Source organism: Ceratosolen solmsi, unplaced genomic scaffold (genome assembly GCF_000503995.2).
Source record: "Ceratosolen solmsi marchali unplaced genomic scaffold, CerSol_1.0 scaffold47, whole genome shotgun sequence".
Taxonomy (NCBI): domain Eukaryota; kingdom Metazoa; phylum Arthropoda; class Insecta; order Hymenoptera; family Agaonidae; genus Ceratosolen; species Ceratosolen solmsi.
The window spans coordinates 2,949,603-2,972,072 of record NW_011948419.1 but is presented as its reverse complement, the minus strand read 5'-3'; the positions used below and the strand labels follow the sequence as shown (position 1 = coordinate 2,972,072).

Sequence of the window (22,470 nt, the reverse complement as noted above, 5' to 3'; positions counted from 1 at the left end):
ATCAGAATGTAAAATTTTTAGTGAACAATGTTCTAATTAATATTTTTACAAATAACGTATAATTTGAAAGTAAATGTTCTAATTTTAGATTTATCAAATAAAATTGTAATGTACGCAAAATTTGGCTCAAGAGAGGTGAAAAATAATTTACTTACCCTGCATTCATAATATAAGTAATCGGACCTTGTATTTATTTTTATTTACAAATATATTAATTTGTAAAGATATAAATTGTCAAGGACATTCTTTTTTGTAAAAATATTTTTAGGATTACCTTTATTAGTTTTTACGACGCTAAACTGAACTTTCATTTTAAAGTTAGGAATTAAGGATTCAACTTCTAATTCTGGAATTCCTAACACTTCGTGAGTACGAAATTTGATTGTAAATTTTCCGCGGCACAATAAATCATGTCATCGTGATTCATGTGTCGTAACATCGCTTATTTAAATTCACGATGTTTTAAATATGAGCTTAACTTTAATAAGATCAGAGTTCTACATATTCAAGCAAGAGATTCGACTTATCCGATCAATGAGTCACTTTATACGCAAAATACAGATAGATATAAACACTTGTTACGAAGACGTGTACGGTGCATCTTCGTAGAATAGTGTGCTCCTTGTCTAGTCGAATTTTCGTGACAACGCGGAGTAGAATTGCATTACTCTCTTGTGCTCGATCATTCTGGAATCCATTTTGTTATATGCATCGACACTTAACATGTCGAGAGAACGAAAGGGAGTGAGTGAGTGCGCACGTGCGTGGGCCTTGCTCTGTGCGCATAGGTGCGCGCGTGTGTTTGATAGGTTTTAAATAAACGAATGATCGCACGTATAAGACAATCATTGAAAGATGGTTGTAAAATAAGGAAGAAAGGAAAAAAATTAATAGTTGATATAGAGATTTAATAACGTTCATAAATTATTGCATCAACTCACTTAAATATTATATTGCATATTTTACGATTGTATAAATTAAGTAAAATTTAAATAAAATTGATGGTTGGAAAGAAGAAAGTCGAGAAGAATGGAGCAAGAAAATTAATGCCGATCCCGTATGCAGTAGATAAGAAGAGTAAGAGTAAGAGGGTAATGAATACCGTGGGTGAAGGAGCCGAATACCTTCATTATTTTGTAAAGTAGAGGTTCCGGCGATAATTTGATAATAAATATATTAGAAATAATAGTGATAAATTAAAGATGCCAAAATGCAATTCAAGAGAATATTATATATAGATTCGGAAAGATGTAAGAAAATGTTATGACTTAAAGAATAACGATTATTAGTATTAAATTTCGTTTTAAATGAGATTCCAAGAAAACTAGATGCTTCACATTCCACACTACAACCGCAAATCATTAATAATAAAAAGAGCGTCCGTTGATAAATAGTCTAGACATATAGATTATTAGAGCTTAGATTATTAGGTGAATGATAAGTAGACTATGAACAAGGAATAATTAGCAATAGTAAAATATTATTTATAATTCTATAGAATTACACAAGATTAATTTTTTGTACTTAGTAGACCTTATGACAAACATTGCAAGTATAGATTTTAATATTTATACTTGTATTTATTACATATAAGCCCCATAGTCATTATTTCTATTAATTAAGTATTAATAAAATTTTTCCCTTTTCTGCACTACTAAAACAGCTGTTTTTAAATTTATAACTAAGATTTATTCTCCAACTTGTTAAGAAATATTGATTTTGATATAAAAAGATATGCATCATAAATAAATATAACCTATATTTTAAAGAATACATAACTAATTATTAGAAGTTCATGACGAAAATAAGTATATTTTCATATACGCTCCATCTATGATTATTAGCTGTCAATAAATGATTAAATATAATGAAAAAAATACCAACATAAAGAATTAAGAATATAAAAGTTGTTGTTTTATTTTAAAGTAATGAAAATATCGTTCTTTTATGGTATCCATTTTATGTCTGTCCTTTTCTCCAACGCTTTTACATTTAATTTGAATATTAGTATAAATGTGATGTGATACACGTTTGACTTCGTGTTACGATAAAGAGATAACGATGATTCAAATAACAATGCATATGTAACTATGTAGCTATAAGTGAAAAAAGGAGTATCAGGTTTTAAAGTCAAACGTCTTATTTTCATTTTATACTATATCTTATTCATTATTGTATTTTTAAGTGGCTTGCAACAAATATAAATAAAAAATAAAAAAGAAAAACCAAAAAAATATAAGGTACAATTAAGTTTTGAAAATACTATTCTAGCACAAGTTTTGTTCAGACGAATAATATATATATATATGAGAGAGAGAGAGAGAGAGAGAGAGAGAGAGAGAGAGAGATTAAGAGGATTATAGATTCCAGTCATTTGCAATAAATTATAATAAAGTTTATGTAGAGAAATAAAATATATATATATAAGAGAGAGAGAGAGAGAGAGAGAGAGAGAGAGAGAGAGAGAGAGAGAGAGAGATTAAGAGGATTATAGATTCCAGTCATTTGCAATAAATTATAATAAAGTTTATAATGAATAAAAACTGATAATGAAAACTAATAATAATATTAGAAATTCAATCTCAGTATCAATTGCTTTTTAATTTATTTACTTTAGCCTCTGTTAAAACTGTTATGTATTTTAAATAGTTTTTATTAACTTAGTGGTTTTTATGAATTTAAAAAAACTACTTCGTGTAACAGATCATAATAAATTTGCATAATGTTAAAGTATCATAATATTATTAAAGAATAATTTTTATTTTAAAACAATTCTGATAATTATATTAATATAATTTATTCATTCGAAATTTATCAATTAAAAGTTTTTATTATGAGATTAAAAGTACAGTTTCAAATTATGAAAAAATTCAACTAGATGCTACTAGGCATTAAACGATCAAATAATATTAATTTTAATATTTTAAATTCGAAAAGGGCTCCGAGAAAACAAAAGAAAATTTATTCTACGAAATTCAATAAAACAACAAACGATTTAATAACGCATTTAGTAAAAAATCTTTTTTTGAAAAGATACATTTTTGGTGAAGGAATTATTTAGAATCCACTTTTAAACTATATTTTATTAACAAAGTAGAATCTTTTTTAAGGAAAATCTTTCAAGTCCATCCAAAATATCCTATGTATAGTTTTTTATAAATAGTTTATGGAAGAAAATTAAAAAGAATTTCTATCTTCTTTAGGAATTATGATAATCATACTACAAGAACAATACTATATAAAAATAATATATAAATGATTCATTAAATTACGCGTGTGATGTTAAGAATGTAAAAATTAATTTAAATAATAAATAAAACGTAATATTAGCCTCAATTAATTATTTAGAATCTCAAAATAAATAAGAAATATTATTTTTTTGTATTTCGTATTATTGCTTAAGCCAAGAAATTCATATGTAGCATATAGAAAATATAAATAAATATATAAAATTATATGTAAAATTTTATTAAACGTTATAGAAATTGTATGAATAAAAGTCATTAATTTATAAAATGAATAAATGTGAACATTAATATGTAACTTATTAAATTTTTAATTTTACTAAAACTAATCGTTCAATTTCTATTTTATGAAATTTCATTGTTATTTAATATTGATATTTTAATATATTAATAACAGTATAATTAATAGTAAATGAATACGAGTAGTAATAATAAAATTTCAGTATGATTATAGAAGTTTAATAAGCACGAGAAAAATATACAGAATATGTCTACGTATAAAAATTTAATATGAAACAATGGAGCAATTGCTAGTGGAAAAAAGTTATAAGTAGTAGGAGTTTTAAAATCTTTTGAAGATCTGTTAGATAAGTTTTATTTAAAACCTTAAAACCTTTGAATACACAAAATAATTAATATCTAGAATAATAAATATATAAGTATGGATAGATGTAATAACTGAATAAATGAATATAATCTTAAGGAACGAATAATAACATGAAATAATTATTTTATCAAATACATATTATATATATATATATATATATATATATATATATATATATATATTATAAAATTTGATATTTGATAATATATTATCAAATACCATACCAATAATAATAAATTTATTGAATGTTAATAAATATTAAATATGTTTGTGTTCATGAAAAGTAAATGAAAAAATAGTTAAATTTAATTAACTTATGTAATGAATAGATAATTATTTTATAAAATTCCTAGGATGAATAAAAGCAAGAAACTATATTATCATTAAATTATTGTCCGCATGGAAAATAGAAGAAAAAACAAAAGTGGAAAGGCTGTTGGTTGTAGTTAAGGTGACGTTTACATTAGACATCGGGAAAGTGGTTAATCTCGAGTTTAAGATTTTCTTAAATGTAAGGGATTTTTTATATATTTGTGAGAAACAAATTATTAAAATTAATGGTCATTTCAATGAGAATGAAAATAATTTATTAATTGTTGAGTGAAATTCTGAGCTTCGTTAGATTTAATTTTCATTTTAAGATTAGTGTTTGAAATATAGTGATGTAATTCTTGACTCGAACTGCCAATGCTTCAATAGCTTATGTTTGCCGTCCTCCCTAGCAGACGCCCGGGAAATTGTTAGGTGGAAAGCCCGTACAAGAGTCGTGAGAGTTGGTTAATTATACATTTATTATACAATTTATTACACAATTTACATATGGGTGTTGTAGAATCTACTTGAATCTAGTGTGAAGATGCGATTTCTCGAACGGTTTCTTGTATGGGATGTGTCACCACACAAGATGCTCTTGAAATCGTTTAATTATGATGTTGTGCCGATCATTGCCATCGGCGAGCAAGAAAGTAATGAGGTTGCGCTGACAGTGTACTTACAGTGATGGAGTACCTTCATCTGATACTCGTTTGAGTAATTTACCACAAAGTACGCGGTAAACACAAACGTGCGCGATCGGCCTTCCGTCGGCGATTGAATACTACGGTTGATGTATCTTTTTCTGGTCAGTGGATCTCCGCAAGTTACTTGGTCACTAGTTTACCAATTCGTAAGGGTGCCTAAAGTTCCTTCCTGACCCTCGCTTCTCTACAGGATAGCCCTTTTTCTTATTGACTTTTCCACAGAGGCAGCCCTTGGCTGCCCACGTGGACATCTCTGGCGGCAATGCGTGAAGTTGAAGATTTACCCCTCTCCGGGACTCATCGTGATGGGTGTGATTTTTGGTCAAAAGTCTTATTCGCTTGGCCTATGCAAGCAAGCAACATTGATGTCTCGAACTTGACAACAATGCATACGTATGACCTTGTGGCATTGAAGGCACACGTGCGACGCTGATTGCCGAAGGTCGCACGTCCCGAGTTTCGGGTTATAACGAATTCTTGAGAAATGTTTTTCACTCAATTGTTTTCAAATAATTTAAGCCTCAAAATATACTCTTGTAAACAAGCTAACCGGGTTTTGATGGAAAGTCGTAAGGGTCGTTCATTGCATTAAAAACAATTACTACGTCTTTAATACGAAAAACAAATGCAAATAAAGTGGCTGTTTACGAGTTCACAGATGTACAAACCTTTTCGAGTCTCCAGCAACCTTGGCGAGACTTTCTTAGATTTTTATGTCCGTTTGATAATTCCCTTTTCATAATAGCTGTTAAAATTTTCCTAATGAATATAATTTGAGAGATTTTCGTTTCACTCTCGAACAAAATTAGGTATGTTTAATTTATATCGAGTGGCTCGATTTTTTTTGTATTAAATATTGAAAGTCAATTAAAAAATTAATTATTGCTTACATAATATAATATTAAAAATAGAATATAATAATAATACATTAAATATTGACAAAATCATTAATTTCAAATGTAAATATTTAATGTTTACTGTATGAAATACGTTTTTACTAATATTAATTAAGCTAATATTTTATAATTATTCTTTTTTTTTCATTTACTATTACGTAGTTTCTTATGATTGTATAAGATTGTTACAAAGATCATATTATTCATATTAATCAAATAAGCAATGATAAATAAATTTTATGAATTTATGCTTAATGATATTAGGAACTAATAAAATTGATTTTATTTTCTGTAATTGTTTATATATTTCATTTAAAATAAAACTCCAAATGCAATTTTATATAAAAATCGCATATTAAAAAACATTTATAATTTCTAAATTACAGTGTAATAAAAAAATAAAAAAAAATACGATCATTTTTAATAAAGCGGCACAATTTTGATTAATGCAGAATATATGGATAAATAATATAGATAAAGTTGACAAAATATTTACGTTTATTTTTAATATTGTATATTTAAGAATTTAATATAGACAATACTAATATGATTATTTAAATTTTTTCTTCACTGACAATATTTTAATGATAAATGGAATATATAAGTAATAATTATAATAAATGAGCTAATCATTGTTAAGACATTATAATTAATTTCATGTTATATTTAATATTGTCAAGTTTAACTATAAGTATTTAAATATTATATAAATATTTATGTTTTCATAAATAAATTTTCAAGTTTATAATAAATAATAATAATGTGTATGGCATGAAAAATATTACTGAATAGATCGTTGAATAAAATATGTGAAAATAATGAAAGAAAAATATTATTTAAAATTCAGAACACAATTTTAATGCGAGAAAATAAAAAATACTAATTTCGTAATTATTTACCATTTATTTGCTCGTATTTTCATTTCTAAGATTCATAAATGCTTAAGAATGTATAAACGATAGGTAAAAATCATATAAATTAATATGCTCATCAAGAGTTATTATTGACTATATCCCTAAGGTTGATATTAATATAAAACTTTCTTTAAAGTTTTACAAAACATACACGTGCATACGTACGCATAAATAGAATGAGAGGCAGATTCAAGTGGAAAAAGGTAAAGAATCGAATCTTCCGGATCTTTCACGTATATTGCCAACAATTTCCCATTCTCTCGACAGCCCCGTATTTCGTCACGTCGAGTGATTTCTCTCAAGCACGATTGATTTAATCTTGACGCTCTCGTGTATCGGTGCATGTACTTAAGCATACGTGCGGTTGAATTACGTATTCTGCGTTGGTGTGCGAATAAGCCTATAGGGGGATATAAGGACTATAGGGGCGTGGGCACATCGAGGCACATCCTGTTGAGAGAAGTTTCGCGGCCGTTTACGAGGCGTCTAATTACCGCTGGAGGCCGAGTAATTTTGAGAATTTACTCAGTGAGGTGATGATCCGTAAAATTGTATAGGCGTAGGAGGAGATGAAACAGTTTCTTTGAAAATTGACGTTAACTGAAATTGGTTGGTTTACTACTACTTCAAATGCGAAGGGTTATGGGATTAAAGTTTTTGTCTAAGAGGATGATGGAAAGGGGCTCAGAAATTTTCCACATTAATAACGATGATGGAAAGTTTTTTATTCTCTCTCGAATGCGTCTTGAATTTGAATTTTATAAGGCTCTGTATTTGCATTGTAACCTTGTATGTTGAATGTTGTATGCTAGCATTGATTTTAGATTAATACAAGATATATTTTCACAATATTTGACTGATAGTTAGTGATATCATTAATGAAAGAATTTAATAGAGAAAAACATTTTTATGAATTTTTATCGCGTAATTTCATTATTGTAATTGATCGAAAAGTCTGTACAAATTGAAAAATTCCTTAATTTTACGATACATTTCAAATATTCAAATATAAACGGTTGTATAATAATACATCGGTAGCAATGGCTAATTGAAAGGATCTCCTGTTCTTGTATCATAGGATTCCTATTTTTATTCCTTTGAAATTTCTTCATCCCATCACAACAGCTGCATACTCGAGACAAATTAAATATTAAACGGTCAATTTATTTTTATCCAGAATTACGATTGTGTACCGATCTAACCGATTACTCGTCTGCTTCTCTCGAGCTGCCCGAATGTTGCATAAATCGAAAATATAATTGTTCGATTGCAGCCCCAAGTATCCTTAAGTCCATTGTAATCCATCCACTAGGAAATAGCTCAATTTGTCATCGAAAAGGGATAATCGGCCAAGTCGGTTTATTGGAGGCGAGTTGTAGAGTGAGACAAAGCAAGTGGCGTAGGCGATACAATTTCCTCATTTCCTTTATCATCAGTCGTTTGCTAGCCGCTGCTTCGGGCACATTGCTCTATTCGGCTTTCGAGTGCTTTAGTTTAAACTTTCAAGACTCGGCACTGATCAAATTCAATCAGCTTCACTTGGAATCCCGGTGAATAATACGATATTGTTTGTTGAAAATCAAGCCGAATGTGGCCTAATCGCTAGATCATTGTTGTTGCTCAATTCTCTAAATTACAACTTACAAACGAACCTTATTCTGTGATGCAGTAATTTACTTTTACAGCGATGAAGCTACTATCGTTAATGCCATTGCACTTTTATATTCTCATTCTCGGCATTTTATTTATTACTTTGACTTATGTGACGGCTAATGATTAATCACCAGGAGGTACGAGCGTGACGCTAAAAAATTGCTACTCTACTTGCTACGATGAGGATGTTTCCAGCTAGAATAAATGCGATGCTATAATATATTCAAATAATTCTTTTTTCTTTATTTGAATTTAGTAGATTTTTAGTAATTAGTATGCTTGTGCGTTTAAAATTATTTCTCTCGAATGTGGAGCTCAAGATTATATAGTGTACGTGATTTTGTAAGCTTTTGATTGATTTCTTGATACGGAGATTTTTGTTATATGACTACCGCGAGGCTTGTAGAAGTAATTGCGAGTAGTAACTGTTAATTTTTAAAAGCTATAATCATTTAATTCGAATATCTTAACAATTTGTGTTTTCTGTCTCTCTCTCTCTCTCTCTCTCTCTCTCTCTCTCTCTCTCTCTCTCTCTCTCTCTCTCTCTCTCTCTCTATCTCTATCTGTCTCTGTCTCCCTATCTATCTTCTATGATTTGACTATAAAAATAATTTCCAAATACTAAGATCAGGTGTCAGAGTACTTTGTAAATGTTGTCCTTCACTAAGGATTTGATAATTATAATGAATGATAACATTGACAATGAATGATAATTCATTTATTTTGCAAAAGTCTCGAGCTGTCTAATGCTTATTTCAAAATAATAGACAATGAAATTAATTTCAACGTGAAAGTAAACATTTTTTTTGCGCAATACCATTATTACAAACGTACATATTAGAAATGCCTAATCAATTTTATTTATGTAATGGGGGGAGTACGCATTAATGTTGATTTTTCACACTCGCAGGTTGTCAACGAATAGAGCAGCGGCGCCAGTGGGTTGATTAAGCAAATTATTCGTATGAAATAAATGTGCATCATCCACCTGACCTCAATGATACTCAAAGCAGCCTGTACTAGTTTAAGTAAACGAACCTGCAATCTGTGCAAGCATTGATGAAAGCGCTTCTAGACCTGGTGACCGTCCCCGAGCCCTACGTCGTCATCAGCCACACGTCCACGAAGAGCCGTTTCAGCAAAGCTCAACGCATACCGCAAATATCCTCGATTCAGACTTCCCATATCGAATCCCATGCCTCGCTCGACATTCGCTAAAATTTCCTCATCGGCGGCGATGGCTTCGTTTACTACGTTGGTCGTGGCTGGGACAACTAGGGCGTCTACACCCACAAGTATCACAAGGACAGCGTCGAGATATCGTTCATAGGCACGTTTGGGGAAGAGGATGCAACTCGGGCTCAGTTGGCCACGGGGTAGAAGCTCCTGTAGATTGGTCTGAGGGAGTATATGTTGGCCAAGGATTATAAGTTGCTCGAGCATAAGCAGGATGGAGTGCCAAAGACGCAGAGTTCCGGGGCTCATTTGTTCGATATTATTAAGACCTGAGATCACTGGGAACCCCATAACTAACATTTTCAATGAAATTCGCTTTGTTGTTAATGAAATCTATAGATATTAGAGCTCACCATAATATACACTCGTGAATTAGGAATATTTGCCGATTATTTTGACCATTTAGCTAAGCCTTTAGCTCTTTATTATTGCAAATAGACATTCAATTGTGACACTCGGATTGGTAGTAGCACTTGCAAGCACGAGTAAAACATATAATTTTTATTTAAAGTCGAAGTGAAGACGTTTCGCGGAAACGCTGTTTTTATTTAACCAATAGTCACTTTTTAATCAATGTAAACAAAGTTTATTATTAATAAGGATAGCGATATATCGTTAAACAGTTTGCGACTATTATTAAACAATCTTGAAATCAAACAAAGAATTTGTTAATTCTTTCTGATCGTATTGCTATTGTAATTAGTATTTTGAATATTAAAACTAGTGAGAGAGGAAATAATTTATTAATGTATATTACCTTATTAAAAATATTTTAAAACAATATTATATATTATATGTATAAAATAAGTTATTTTGTTGCGAAATATAATTTACGTAGTCTATAGTTAATATAAATATTATTTATATCAATAAAATAAATTAATAATAACTATTAATATAAATATACGTAATGTAAGTATATAGATTACGTAAAAAAACACACACATTTGCATACATTTATATTTTAAAATCTGTAAAAGAAAATAAAAAAATTATGGCCTGTAGAATAAAAGAAAATCTTAAAACATTTCTCAGATGTAATTGAAAATTATACAGCTTATTGAATAATATCATATACTTATTTATGATTATTCAAAATAGTATGAATTTTTTGTGATTCTTCAAAGTTTTTAACATTACATGACAATTATATTATATCTGTATGTATTTTGATCAATTAATAAATTATGATTAACTAAATATAAATTATAAAACGATTGTTACGGAAATATTATTGAAATTAAATATTGTATCAATTATACTTCTTCTCAATTTTAAAAAATTATCATTTTTTATAAGATGTAAACTTAAAGAGCTTTTCCATTTTGAGTTAATGTGTTGTCAAAATGATAAAAGTCTCACTAGGTTTGTGTCTGCTATGAAAGTTACGACCTAATTTATAACTTTGAAAGCTTTTTCTTTGTATTTTACTTATAAATTATATTTTTCTTAAGTAAGTAGTGTCCTCATTACATAAGCTTTGAAAAAAAAATTATTTTTACCCTTAATAATTTACTATTTTTATTTTGTTTATCTTCAATCTCGAGTGCTATAATAAGGATCGAACTAATTAAGCCATCTAATCAATAATCAAATACTAATATTATTTCTTAATTTGTTCACAATTCGGATGTAGGAGTTTATATTGGAAAAAACATGCATCTCATTCGAGCAACTTCACCGAGAGCTAACATTTTTGAAGAATAATTACTTCCAGAAGATTTAGTTACTATAATTAAGCTTGGCTGCCATATTTGTATATTTATTGGCTAATATAAATTTTATCGAATCGTCGCCTATTCCTTATCCGATGAAATGGATCCACGAATTTATTATATTTATTATTTATTATCCACGAATCTACCAACACATGACGCATGCTCAACGTACATTCGTAAAAATAGTCACGCTTTTATTATTATTATTATTTTTTTTTCTTTGTTCATCGTGCGTGATTTTTAATTTATTCATCAATGCTAGCAGACGCTGTATAAACTCTTATCCAGCTCGCTTTACAGCTCTTGAAACTCTCTTTTTCAAGTGCGACGGCTAATTCGATAATAAAGCTGCCGCTTTGCCATGTATCGCTACAGTTGTCGAAATAATCCAATCGACATTTCTGCCATCGCACGTCCTTCCTCCTTCTCTTATTCTCATAAAATATCTTGAATTCAAAATATGCTTTCTTACTAATATCAAGCTGGTGCACTGGTAATCGGAATTCTAGTTAATTTAATTAATATATTTTCAATTAACTTCTTAAAGGCAAGTTATAAACATATTAATTCATACATTGGAAATGCAAGTATTAATAAAATCATAAAAATGATTTAATTTAGTATTAAAAATAGTATATACATTCTGATGATTATGTAACTTTATAAAGGTAATTTCATTTTTCACGTTTATATATCAATAATAGACACGAATGTTTATTCGATATGATACGTTTACGTTGAGATATATTAAATATATCTTTACAACATATTACTGTATTGTAATAATTCTATCATTTAATTATATTTTACAATGAAAATTAATATTAAATAAATCATGTTTATTTAATATAATATTAAAGTCATATTTGAAGTTATTCAGCACACATTATTTCATATTAAAAACAAAATTAACGTGTTTTGAAAATTTTGGAAAACAGACTAATATTTTTATAATTAAATCTCCTATTTGTTAAAATTTTACTCTCGATGCAGTCGTATTTTTATTTTCTCTATACACTGGTAAATGTGAAAGATAAATTTTACATTATATACTAATCTATGGCTTTCCCCGTCATTTTCTGAATGTATTTTTAATATGAAATTTATTATTAAAAATGAATATGCTTTTACAGAATATTTTATATTATATGTTTATAATTCAAAATTTAAGCGGCATGTTTAGAATAAGTTCTTTTGTACACTAATGTTTACAATGATGCAATAATAAATGAATAAATTATACAAATATATTAATATTATTAATAAAATTTTATATTCTATATAAAAAAGTAAAAGTTAAAGTTTTTAAGTTTTCTTTGAGAATGTACATACTTCCGAAGTAGATAAATATTAAAAAAAAAAAAAAAAAGTGCAACTTTATTTTATAAGAAATTTAATTTATTCGAGCTCTTAATTAAAAATATTTTCTTATAATTACTTTTATTGCCTTATAATAAAGTCTTATAACAAAAATAGCGCTTAAGCTAGCGTCATAGTTTTGTAATTTTTTATTTATGTTATGATAAATCATTTTTATATCTGTAACTATTTGTAACTATTTATTAAAATTATTAAATTATATTGAAACTGACAACGATGACTGGTATTTCAAAATAATCAACGAATATTGAAATGTTTTAATTATTGATATTTCAAGTATAAATTCTAAGTAAATGATTTTTGTTATATCATTAACTTATTATAATTAATTTCCTTCCCAAAATATGAAATTTTCTTTAATAATAGGAAGATAGTTTTATTATTAGTAATTCTGTCAGATATATTAATTATGTCATAAATTAATTATACAATTATGAGTGATAAAGATGAGTTAGATGAGGCAGATATCTACTTAAAAGTTGTGTATATGAAATTTGATGAGCAGTTAATTTTAAACAATGTTCTAAAATACTAACTAAAACAGTATATTTATCAGCCATAATCATTTTCATTAATGTATTAGCAAAATTACGATTGATTATATAATTTGATTTTGTGAAATTTATGTAATGAATTAAATCAATAAGAAAATTGAGAAAATAATGTTAGAATATTGTATAATGATTAAAGTGATATTTGAGCTGAAGTTAGGAGAAGGCTATCGAAGAATTTAGGAAAACTTCCTATTGTGGAAATGAAGGCAATTTTTACTTTTCTCCGAACTTGGACACTAATTGAATAAACAAAGATTGTATAATAATTAGATAAACAAATACGTGTAAAGAGTACAGAGTAATAATGGAAAATAATTTAATAAAACGTAGGATTTTCCTGGAAAAATAAATGATAAAAAAAATAAAATCGTTTTCGCTAAACCAAGTTAAATACGAGAAGATAATATCAAATTACTCGAGAAAGAATTCGGTATGTGGTTAGTTATTCTTAATAGAAGAAAATACTTCATTTAGGTTAACAAGGTAACAAATATTTGGCCTCTTGGTATAAATTAAATAAATAAATAATTAAGCATTAATTATGCATTAGTTTAATTATAATTGATTTTCAATTAGTTTCTATAATACACAATGAATACAGATAGAAAATTTCAATTATTTAAAAATTGATAATCTTAATATTTATTGCTATCGATGATATTATTTTGTCAATTTATTTAAATCTATAGAATGAGAAAGGTCTTTGCGTGTAAATAAAAGTTCAAGTTCATCAATAGTACTTAACTTAGCACTGAAAAGCTTCTTGACTGCATATGGCATTAAATGGTATTGTATAAAGCGATAAAGTTTATATCTAACTTATAGATATTTTTTTTCAAATTTCCGACGGCTTCACGCTCAATAGAATTCGAAAGCACTTGCGTACCACTTTTCATGCAAAAGCTCAAGTACGGATATCAGGAAATTCTTTTCGCTTGCTTGGCCACTTGAAATTTGACATTTGCGTGCGCGCCCAAAAAGGCGTGTGAAGCGTAGCTGAGATGCAGAAACGCGAAATAAAAAAAAAAATAATATGAGTATGGGAGAGCGACAGAGAGAGAGAGAGAGAGAGAGAGAGAGAGAGAGAAACGAGGAAAAAAATGTAGCTCAAGCGATGCAGCGCGAAATTGTGATTCGGCTCAACCAAGTTCTACCGCACGCTTCCGCTTTCCCTTTTACGATTTCGATTTGCTGACGGTTAAATTAAAAATAAAAAACGAAAATGTAAGCAACGGCCGAGCCGTGAAAAAAGGGAATCGCATAAATGTAGTGGCGCAGCGGCTGTCCCGCTAATTCTTTCGGTTATTGTTTTGCGGATTTTTCAAGAGTTTTGCCATATACACGAGAGTGAACAATACAATGAAGAATCAGTGGGCAGAAGAATCAAATTCGCTCATTCGTTATGTTGACCGTGTCAACCTCTGTTTTTGCGCATTTGTGTTTTATATGACGCGACAGTGTGCACTTAATTTGATGTGCATATTTTAGTGAACACTTGGAGTACTCGCACGAACGTGTATATTATGTAGTTATTCGGAATAAAAGGCTGTGTATACAGGCTATGTGTGCTTCACTTGTTTACCGAGCATCATTATCAGTTAACTCCGAATTAACTGAGATGCTAATTACCGTTAATTATATTTATTTTGGTACAATGTTACCGAAACTTTACTAATTTACAATAGAGTATTATTAAAATATTTCTTTATAGGAGTTTGCAATATTGTTTTGAGAAATCACATTTTTCTACCATCACAACTGATATTTGAAATAAAATTTACTATACTCCATTTGTTTTTAAAACTATCGATTTATTCGGAGAGTAATAAATATGCATTTTTCTGATCTATATTTTATCGTTTAATGTGCAATTGTTTAAGCTATAAAAATAAAATAAACATTCCTTTATCCTTCGTGCTTTCCCGATGAGTTATTCAGCATTTTTTATATAGTTGCTTTTGATTTTTATCGTAGTTAATTTTTTAACCTTAGCAGTTAAATATAATTTATCTAGTTCAGTTTGCTGACGTAACAGGACAATGTTTCTTTCGTCACGTAAAAACGTTTTTTACTAAAATTTCGTCAAATTTTTGATATGATTTACATAATCCGAGCATTTTCATAAATAATATTTTTTTGCAATGACGTAGCGGGGAGAAAATTATTTATAACAAATTTACATATTTATTATTAGAAATAATATGCACACGAAATAATGATTATTACGTATTTACATCAGCACATATTAACATATGCGCTATAATGCAGTCATAAGTCTAAAATCATCATTATTTATTTTATCTCTTATTTATATTCCCGATATTTTCCCGATAATAAATAATAAATTACAATCCAATCAAGTTGCGTGTGAAAAATTTTATTGGATGCCAACCTGAACATCGAAATTTCTTACTAATGTTTTTAAAAATAGATGGAAAAGTTTTTTTTTTTTGTCTGATAGCCGAAACTAGGTAAGACTTTTACATTATTATTACATTTATTTATTCAAATTTTCGTAAATATTTGTCTCCTATATTTATGTACATGTTCACGTAAAATACAAAAGCGACAAAATTGTTATCGCAAAAAAAGATGGAAAAATTTTAAAAAATCTATAAATATCTGATTGAGAAAACGAATGCATAAAAATATATATGTACTTGTCGATTCTTAAATGAAATTTTTTTTCAGACCTGAAAATACTTTCTCAAGTTCGAAATACTGGATGGGTTAATGAAATTTCGAGAGCGACTGTAAATATTGTAAGCGAATTTCATGGAGGAGCGATGGGGGGGGGGGGAGGAAGGGCATGCTGGATTAAGGATTTATAAAATTAGAAGGTAAAGTTGGAGTTATTTGGAAATGAATGGCACATTCAGTTAGAATTTTCATCGATCTTTTATTTTTCCAGGCTTAATAAAATAGGGGCTGGTAAATATCGTTTGTTCATGAAATTTTCGATTGTGAGCTGGACCACGAAGGCCAAGTACTTGGTTAATATTGCGATTGCCGGGCAGCGAGAACTCGAGAGGAACTCTACAAGTACGACTGTTGGAGATCATAAAGTACTTAGGTGGGGAAAGCTTTAAGTCTCTTTATAGCTCGCGAGCACTTCTAAACATTATAAATTAAGCCGATAAAGCCAGCTCGTGTACTATTCGGACAAGAAGTTTAATCGACAGGAGATGAAACTTTGGGGATTTAGCTGCAGGCGACGGACACCCAAATTTACTCGCAACACGGACAATTGCATTTATCCTCCTGGCCTACAAATAGTCGCATATGCGAATCTCTGTAGTCGTGAAGGGAGATGATGGGAGGCGTGCCAGTTTTCATTTATTAGGCTTTTCCAAATTAATTTCTCGCCCGGCATCTGACAGACTGTGCTTAACTCCCTTCATTTTATCACGTATTATTCGTCTTTTTACGAATTCGCACGGATTTTAACGGATGTTAGCTCCGACGTACTGCTCTTCCTCTATCGTAGATTATATTTCGCTTTATACTGGGACGTAATATCGGGAAAACGGCGTAGATAATTTGACGTCTGTGAGAAAAGCACAATCCACCCTGGCTTTACGTATAGCAATTTTCCATTTCCAATTGTGCATGCCTAATGAATTTTTGTAATTGCTACGTAATATTATATGAAAATCTGTGTATGAAATATGGATTCGAGGTATCCTTAGTAATTTCATATTCAATGTTTGATTATCTGATTGTGTACAAAATGATTTTATAAGTACATGGATGACCGTAAATTACGGTTTCAAATAATTCAAGGTCAATATATTAATAAAACAAAATATTTTTTATAGTAAGCTTCGTCGACATTATAGATGTTAGTAATAGAACTTCACAGATATTTTATAGAATTACAATGATTTTCTGGATTGTCCGTGAATGAAAAACTTTTGAATGAAAAGCGAAAATTGACTAGTTTAAAAAATAGTTTTATGTCGTATTTCATTATAATCTGAAGTAATTTAATAATTAAAATATCGCCCGAACATGATAATTATATTAATATTCGAATATTCATAATACAAAGTAAGAATGAAATTTAAAATGAAATTTTGTCACACAAACTTGAAAACATAAATTCATTATAATAGTTGTTTCATTTAAATTAAAGTTAACGAAACCCTAATATTAATATTATTTGTTTAATTAAAGTAAATTTCTAATAATCAAAATAGAATTGATAATAATATTATAGTTAATATCCTTATGAAAATGGTAATAACAATTAACAAAATTCAAACAATCGTATTTCAATTTCTTCATTTCCACTTTCTCTAATAAATATTAAAGTAGTCGTTATAATTTTTAATTTTATCAATGTAAATAATTATTTACGTAATTCATGTGCAGTTTACCACGTATAAATATGTTTAAGCTATTGATTACTTTGTAAGCCATTTATTAATTACAAATGCTTAATTTAGCGTTTTAATTAAGGAAATAAAATTAGTTCAATGTTCATTTGATGTTAATTCAAATAGTGTAGAAGGTATATTGGATCGATTGAAAAATCAGATCCTGGTCTAAAGTAAAATTTAAAACCTTTCGCTTGTTCAAAGAACGCTCTTGCTACCAAAGTTTAATTAGCATCCTCCTCCTCCTCCTCCTCCTCCTCCTCCTCCTCCTCCTGTCCTGCGTCGACCAATAAAAATGCATTAACGTTTCGTGCATAATTAAAATGACAAATTACGCATGAATAAGGAATACTATTGAATGGAATGGCAGGAAAAAGTAAAACGACGTTGCGATTATATCGCAAGCTCCAACGATCAATTTTGAATGTCATATCTACAAACTCGTATTTCTTATAAATCTTATTATGTTGAAATAATTTAACAACTCTATGGAGCTTTAATAAAATAGTCCCGTAACAAGCCTATATAAACGATTATTTATCTTTGATCGCTTGCAAAAGCTATTAGCAGCGGCATAGCGGCATTATAAAAGTCGATATCTCGATAATGCATCTTGGGTTGTTGGCTGAGTGTGGTAGGGATGGCGGTAGGGATGGAGAGTGGGGCGGGAGGGAGAGGAGATTTTTCGTTGAGATGTTATTATCGAAGCGCAGCGGGAGCCTCGCACGAATGCTTCGTGCTTCCTCGCTGTACCGTATCCAATGTGATCTAAATAATTGTGAGCTTGCGGGGTGGAGAAGAGAGACTTGAGGTCAGTTCGGTTGGATCGTACGAAGGAAGTCTTAGCCGCTCTGTAATTTTAGCTTAGCTGTACTTCCCCCCCCCCCTCCCTGTCGTAATCAATGTAATCATCGAAGAGCTGATAACGATTCGTGTCCGATCGATGCCGATAATCCCGCGAAGGTTTTGCATACGCGGCCGAGATTTTACGATTATTGGCCAAATTAAATGGCTGATCTGATAATTCGAGTACGGATAACCTTCATTCCGACGAGATAGTCTGGCCAGCAATTATAAAGTCTACGCTGATATGAATATTAGTACCAGTTTTTAAAAAGTTCTTACCAACGCGACGGACCTGTGCGATTCTTCGATAGAAATATAATTTTATTCGATATTTATTCGATAATCATTAGAATTTGTATGTAATTTTGCCATTTTTATGCAATAGCTCGAGCGTGTACTCCCCATGACTCGACAACATGGTAGTTTTTCAAATAATTGTAAGACATAGATGATCCGTAACAATTCTCGTTATTTTTTTTTCTTTCACAAATCAGATAAGTTTACTTTATGCTTCGTACGTGCTCGGCTGAGATATCATATATTTTTTTATAAGCCTTCTAAATAAAAGAATATCATTTGCTGAATATCGTGCTTCGTTGATAAGAGTAACTTTTACAGCCCAACTAAAGCTCCCAGCAGCAAATGAGAAGTCTTCTCCAATCAATAGAATTGGAATCGCAAAAATCACGTTCGTAACCGGGCGGTCGTACGCTCTTTTTTTTTTTTTTTTTTTTTTTAAGCAAGACAGTCCTCGTTGTGCATGAATCGCAGTAGAAATCGCGCATTTTTTTTTTTGCATACTCTCCTTAATTTCACCTGGCTCAACTCTGCTTCTTATTTAGCTGCTGACAAATTCGAAACAGCGTCAAGTTTATCGGACATATGCGTCGGACGCTCGTTTGGATTAACGACATCGCTACGGCTAGCAGCGACGTCACACGATTCTCTCGTTCCTAAACTTAACGAACCATTACGGACTCCAGTCATTCTGCAAGTTTTATTTAATAGCTCGATTTTTATGATCCGTGCCACGCTATTGGCTCTAACCTCCTCCCTATCGACGATCGCCATCTTGGCACATTGATCTACTCTGGCCTTCCGTCCATTTAAACGTATGCGTTTCATTACAGATTTGTAGTTCATTTAGGGGAAAATTTTTTTCTTTTTATGTCGAGATATGTTCCGGATCTACGGGGTTTGGTCGTATAATTTTTTCTTTTTATCGTATTATTAATGCTATTGTATTTCATTTTCATTGCAAGTGCGGATTTATGTCATTCGCTTGTGCGGGATTTTTCAAATGGATTGTTTCATGATTTTCGCTCGGTGGCTGGCGTGGAATCATTAAATTTCTATATTTCAAATGATCTCATTACTAATAATCTAATAAACTTTACGTAAGAATAATAAGGTACATTGGTTTTTTTTTCCTTTTTTTTTTTTTTTTTTTTTTTTGATAATTATGAATTTCCTTATATATATATAAAATTTTGCCTTTGTCTTAATGTCTCACTTATTGCATTTTGAGTTAGATCGCGGAGATAATGCACTAATGCACGTTTAAGAAGTTAATTGTATTATTATTTAAGCTTTTCTCGCTTAAATACTAACTAATCGAAGTAATTATTTGATATGGGATATTCTTGTTCTTTACTATAAAGACGTTGTCGCATTAATAAGCGAATTTTTAATGTTTTCATTCTGAGATTCGACGTACGATATTTGATTTGTGCTATACCATAAGCGAATAAATTATATAAAAAAAAAAAAAAAAAAACAATAGACGAATTTAAATAATTTACGCGGAGAAAAATCCGAGGGTATTAAAAAATTCAAACAATTTGAACGTGGAACATTAAAGCTTTGAACGCTTTCAATTATTCTTTATTCGGCAAACAAAATTTTCGGCAATTTTGATGATTTTTTTTCTCTAAGCGCTTAAAGTACATAGAGTAAATTAATAAATTGCGTACTTACCAAGCAGTGAAGCAAAGACCATGACGAAACAGGTGCCCAGGTATACGTCGATGGACTTTACATACGAGATCTTGGGAAGCGCGGCATTAGTCGAGGACATAAGGGTCGTCATGGTGAGCACAGTGGTTACTCCGAGGGCGACCCGAGCGGGGGTTGCATTTCGGTTTAGCCAAAAGCTCACCCACGAGATTATGACGATCAGGCCCGATGGAATGTAGATTTGAATCAGGTAGTAGCCCATCGAGCGTACGAACTGGATCTCACAGGCCAAGCGCGAATAATTACCTGCGAATTAAGCAACAGAGCCACGTGTTCGATTTCCCCTCGCAAGCACAATTTCTTTGCTTTCTACCGCTTTTCCTTTCTCCTTTCAGGCCAAGACTCGGCCAAACTCGTTATCTCCTCCATTTCGGCTCTTTATATTCCCTTTCGTTAATATCGAGTATTATCTCTGATAAAGATACGGGATGCTCGGTTGCTTCATTAAAACTCTCGCTGCTTTGTCACTGTCTACAAATCGAACATGTCCATCAAAGTTTTCAGCTTAAGGCGTATTTACAATATGTCTATATATATTTGTAGACTATAATGTGGCATTTGACGTATATAAATTCTATTAACGATAATGTGTAGTAAAACTGGTAATTAAGAAGCTTATTATTAAGATCGTATAATGGAAATTTGCATAATATCGGTTATAAATGTAATTTGTGGATTAATTATGTAGTTTAATGTAAAGTAAATTAACTAAATTTATCTTCAATAAATCTACTGGACGGGTAGCTACTAAGTAAATAGTTTTACCGTTAGATAAGAAATTGACCGTATTTACGGCATTGTTGCGACAAGTTATTTTGGGATACCGAATGACCATAAATTTAATCTAAATCATTGTTTATATTAAATGTATTTCGCGAACGAAGAATATTGGTCGATTGAAAGAAAGATTTATTGATTCATAATGAAAAATAATTATTTCGATACGATGAAATTTCATTCTCTGCAGGTAGACTCCGCGCTTAGAAGAAAAGTGATTGTAAATTAGAGAATTACTTGTTTGAAACTCCTTTTGAATGTTAATTTTTCTTCTTCACTATTAAACTTAATCATTTTCAAACGCGTATTACATGAAAGTTTGTTTGACTACATTACTCGTAAATAAGTAAAAAAAGTGAAAATAGTAGAACAAATTGATTCGCTAATATTGCAAATAAATAAAATTTTTAGAGAAAACAGTTACCATAGGATGCTTGAAATATTAAAACGACAATTAAATAATTAAATTCTATATATTATATTATCATATTAAATGGTGTGCATATGTAATATTGATTTTTAAATTCGAAAAAAATGAATTTTATGTACATACTCGTCGGCATGGATTTCTTATTTAGATTCTAACAAATTATTTTGTATAAAATCTAATCTCATTTGCTCAATAGCATATCTTACACATGCTTATTAACGTTATGTAATATTCTTTTAATGAAAACTGTTAAATACCTTCAAATATTTCATATTAAAACTTAATTAAGTTTTACACATCTTGATTTTCACTTTTAATTTATGCTGTGTAGCACAAGATAATCCGGCGAAACGAGTTTTAATTAACAAAAATTGATATTATATTCGCTTAAAACTTTATTTGAGCTTTTAATTATCTCATATTGGAAGTAAATGGCTTGATTAAATAGGCGATTAAGTTGAATATTGTTTTGAAAACTATTTTAATATTAAGATAAGATACCTGCATTGTAAGTTTTAAGATTGTCGTGAATAGGTACGATTATTTGCTTTCGTGTTTGTTTGTTTTTTACAAGACTTACATTATTAGCTCTTATAAGACAAAAAATTACTATTGTTATTATTATTGTTATTATCATTATTATCATCATTATTATTATTGTATTATATATTACGTGACCTGTGCAACAAGTAAAGTTAGCTTACACTCTTCGATTGAAAATCGCAAATTTCTCCTTTTCATTCAATTTACAATAATACAATTTATAATAAACATTCAATTAATATTTTAATCAATTTTTC

The 22,470-nt window shown here is 29.7% G+C and overlaps 1 protein-coding gene across 6 annotated transcripts in view; it reads right to left on the bottom strand.

The window, feature by feature from the left end:
- The window catches only part of Rdl (Resistant to dieldrin), a 236,832-nt gene that overhangs the window by 16,761 nt on the left and 197,601 nt on the right, over positions 1-22,470 (bottom strand). For all 6 annotated transcript variants that reach the window (XM_011497464.1, XM_011497468.1, XM_011497465.1 and 3 more), the window contains exon 7: positions 20,425-20,709. In XM_011497464.1, coding sequence (XP_011495766.1) covers positions 20,425-20,709 — 285 coding nt within the window. The remainder of the gene's footprint in view (positions 1-20,424; positions 20,710-22,470) is intronic.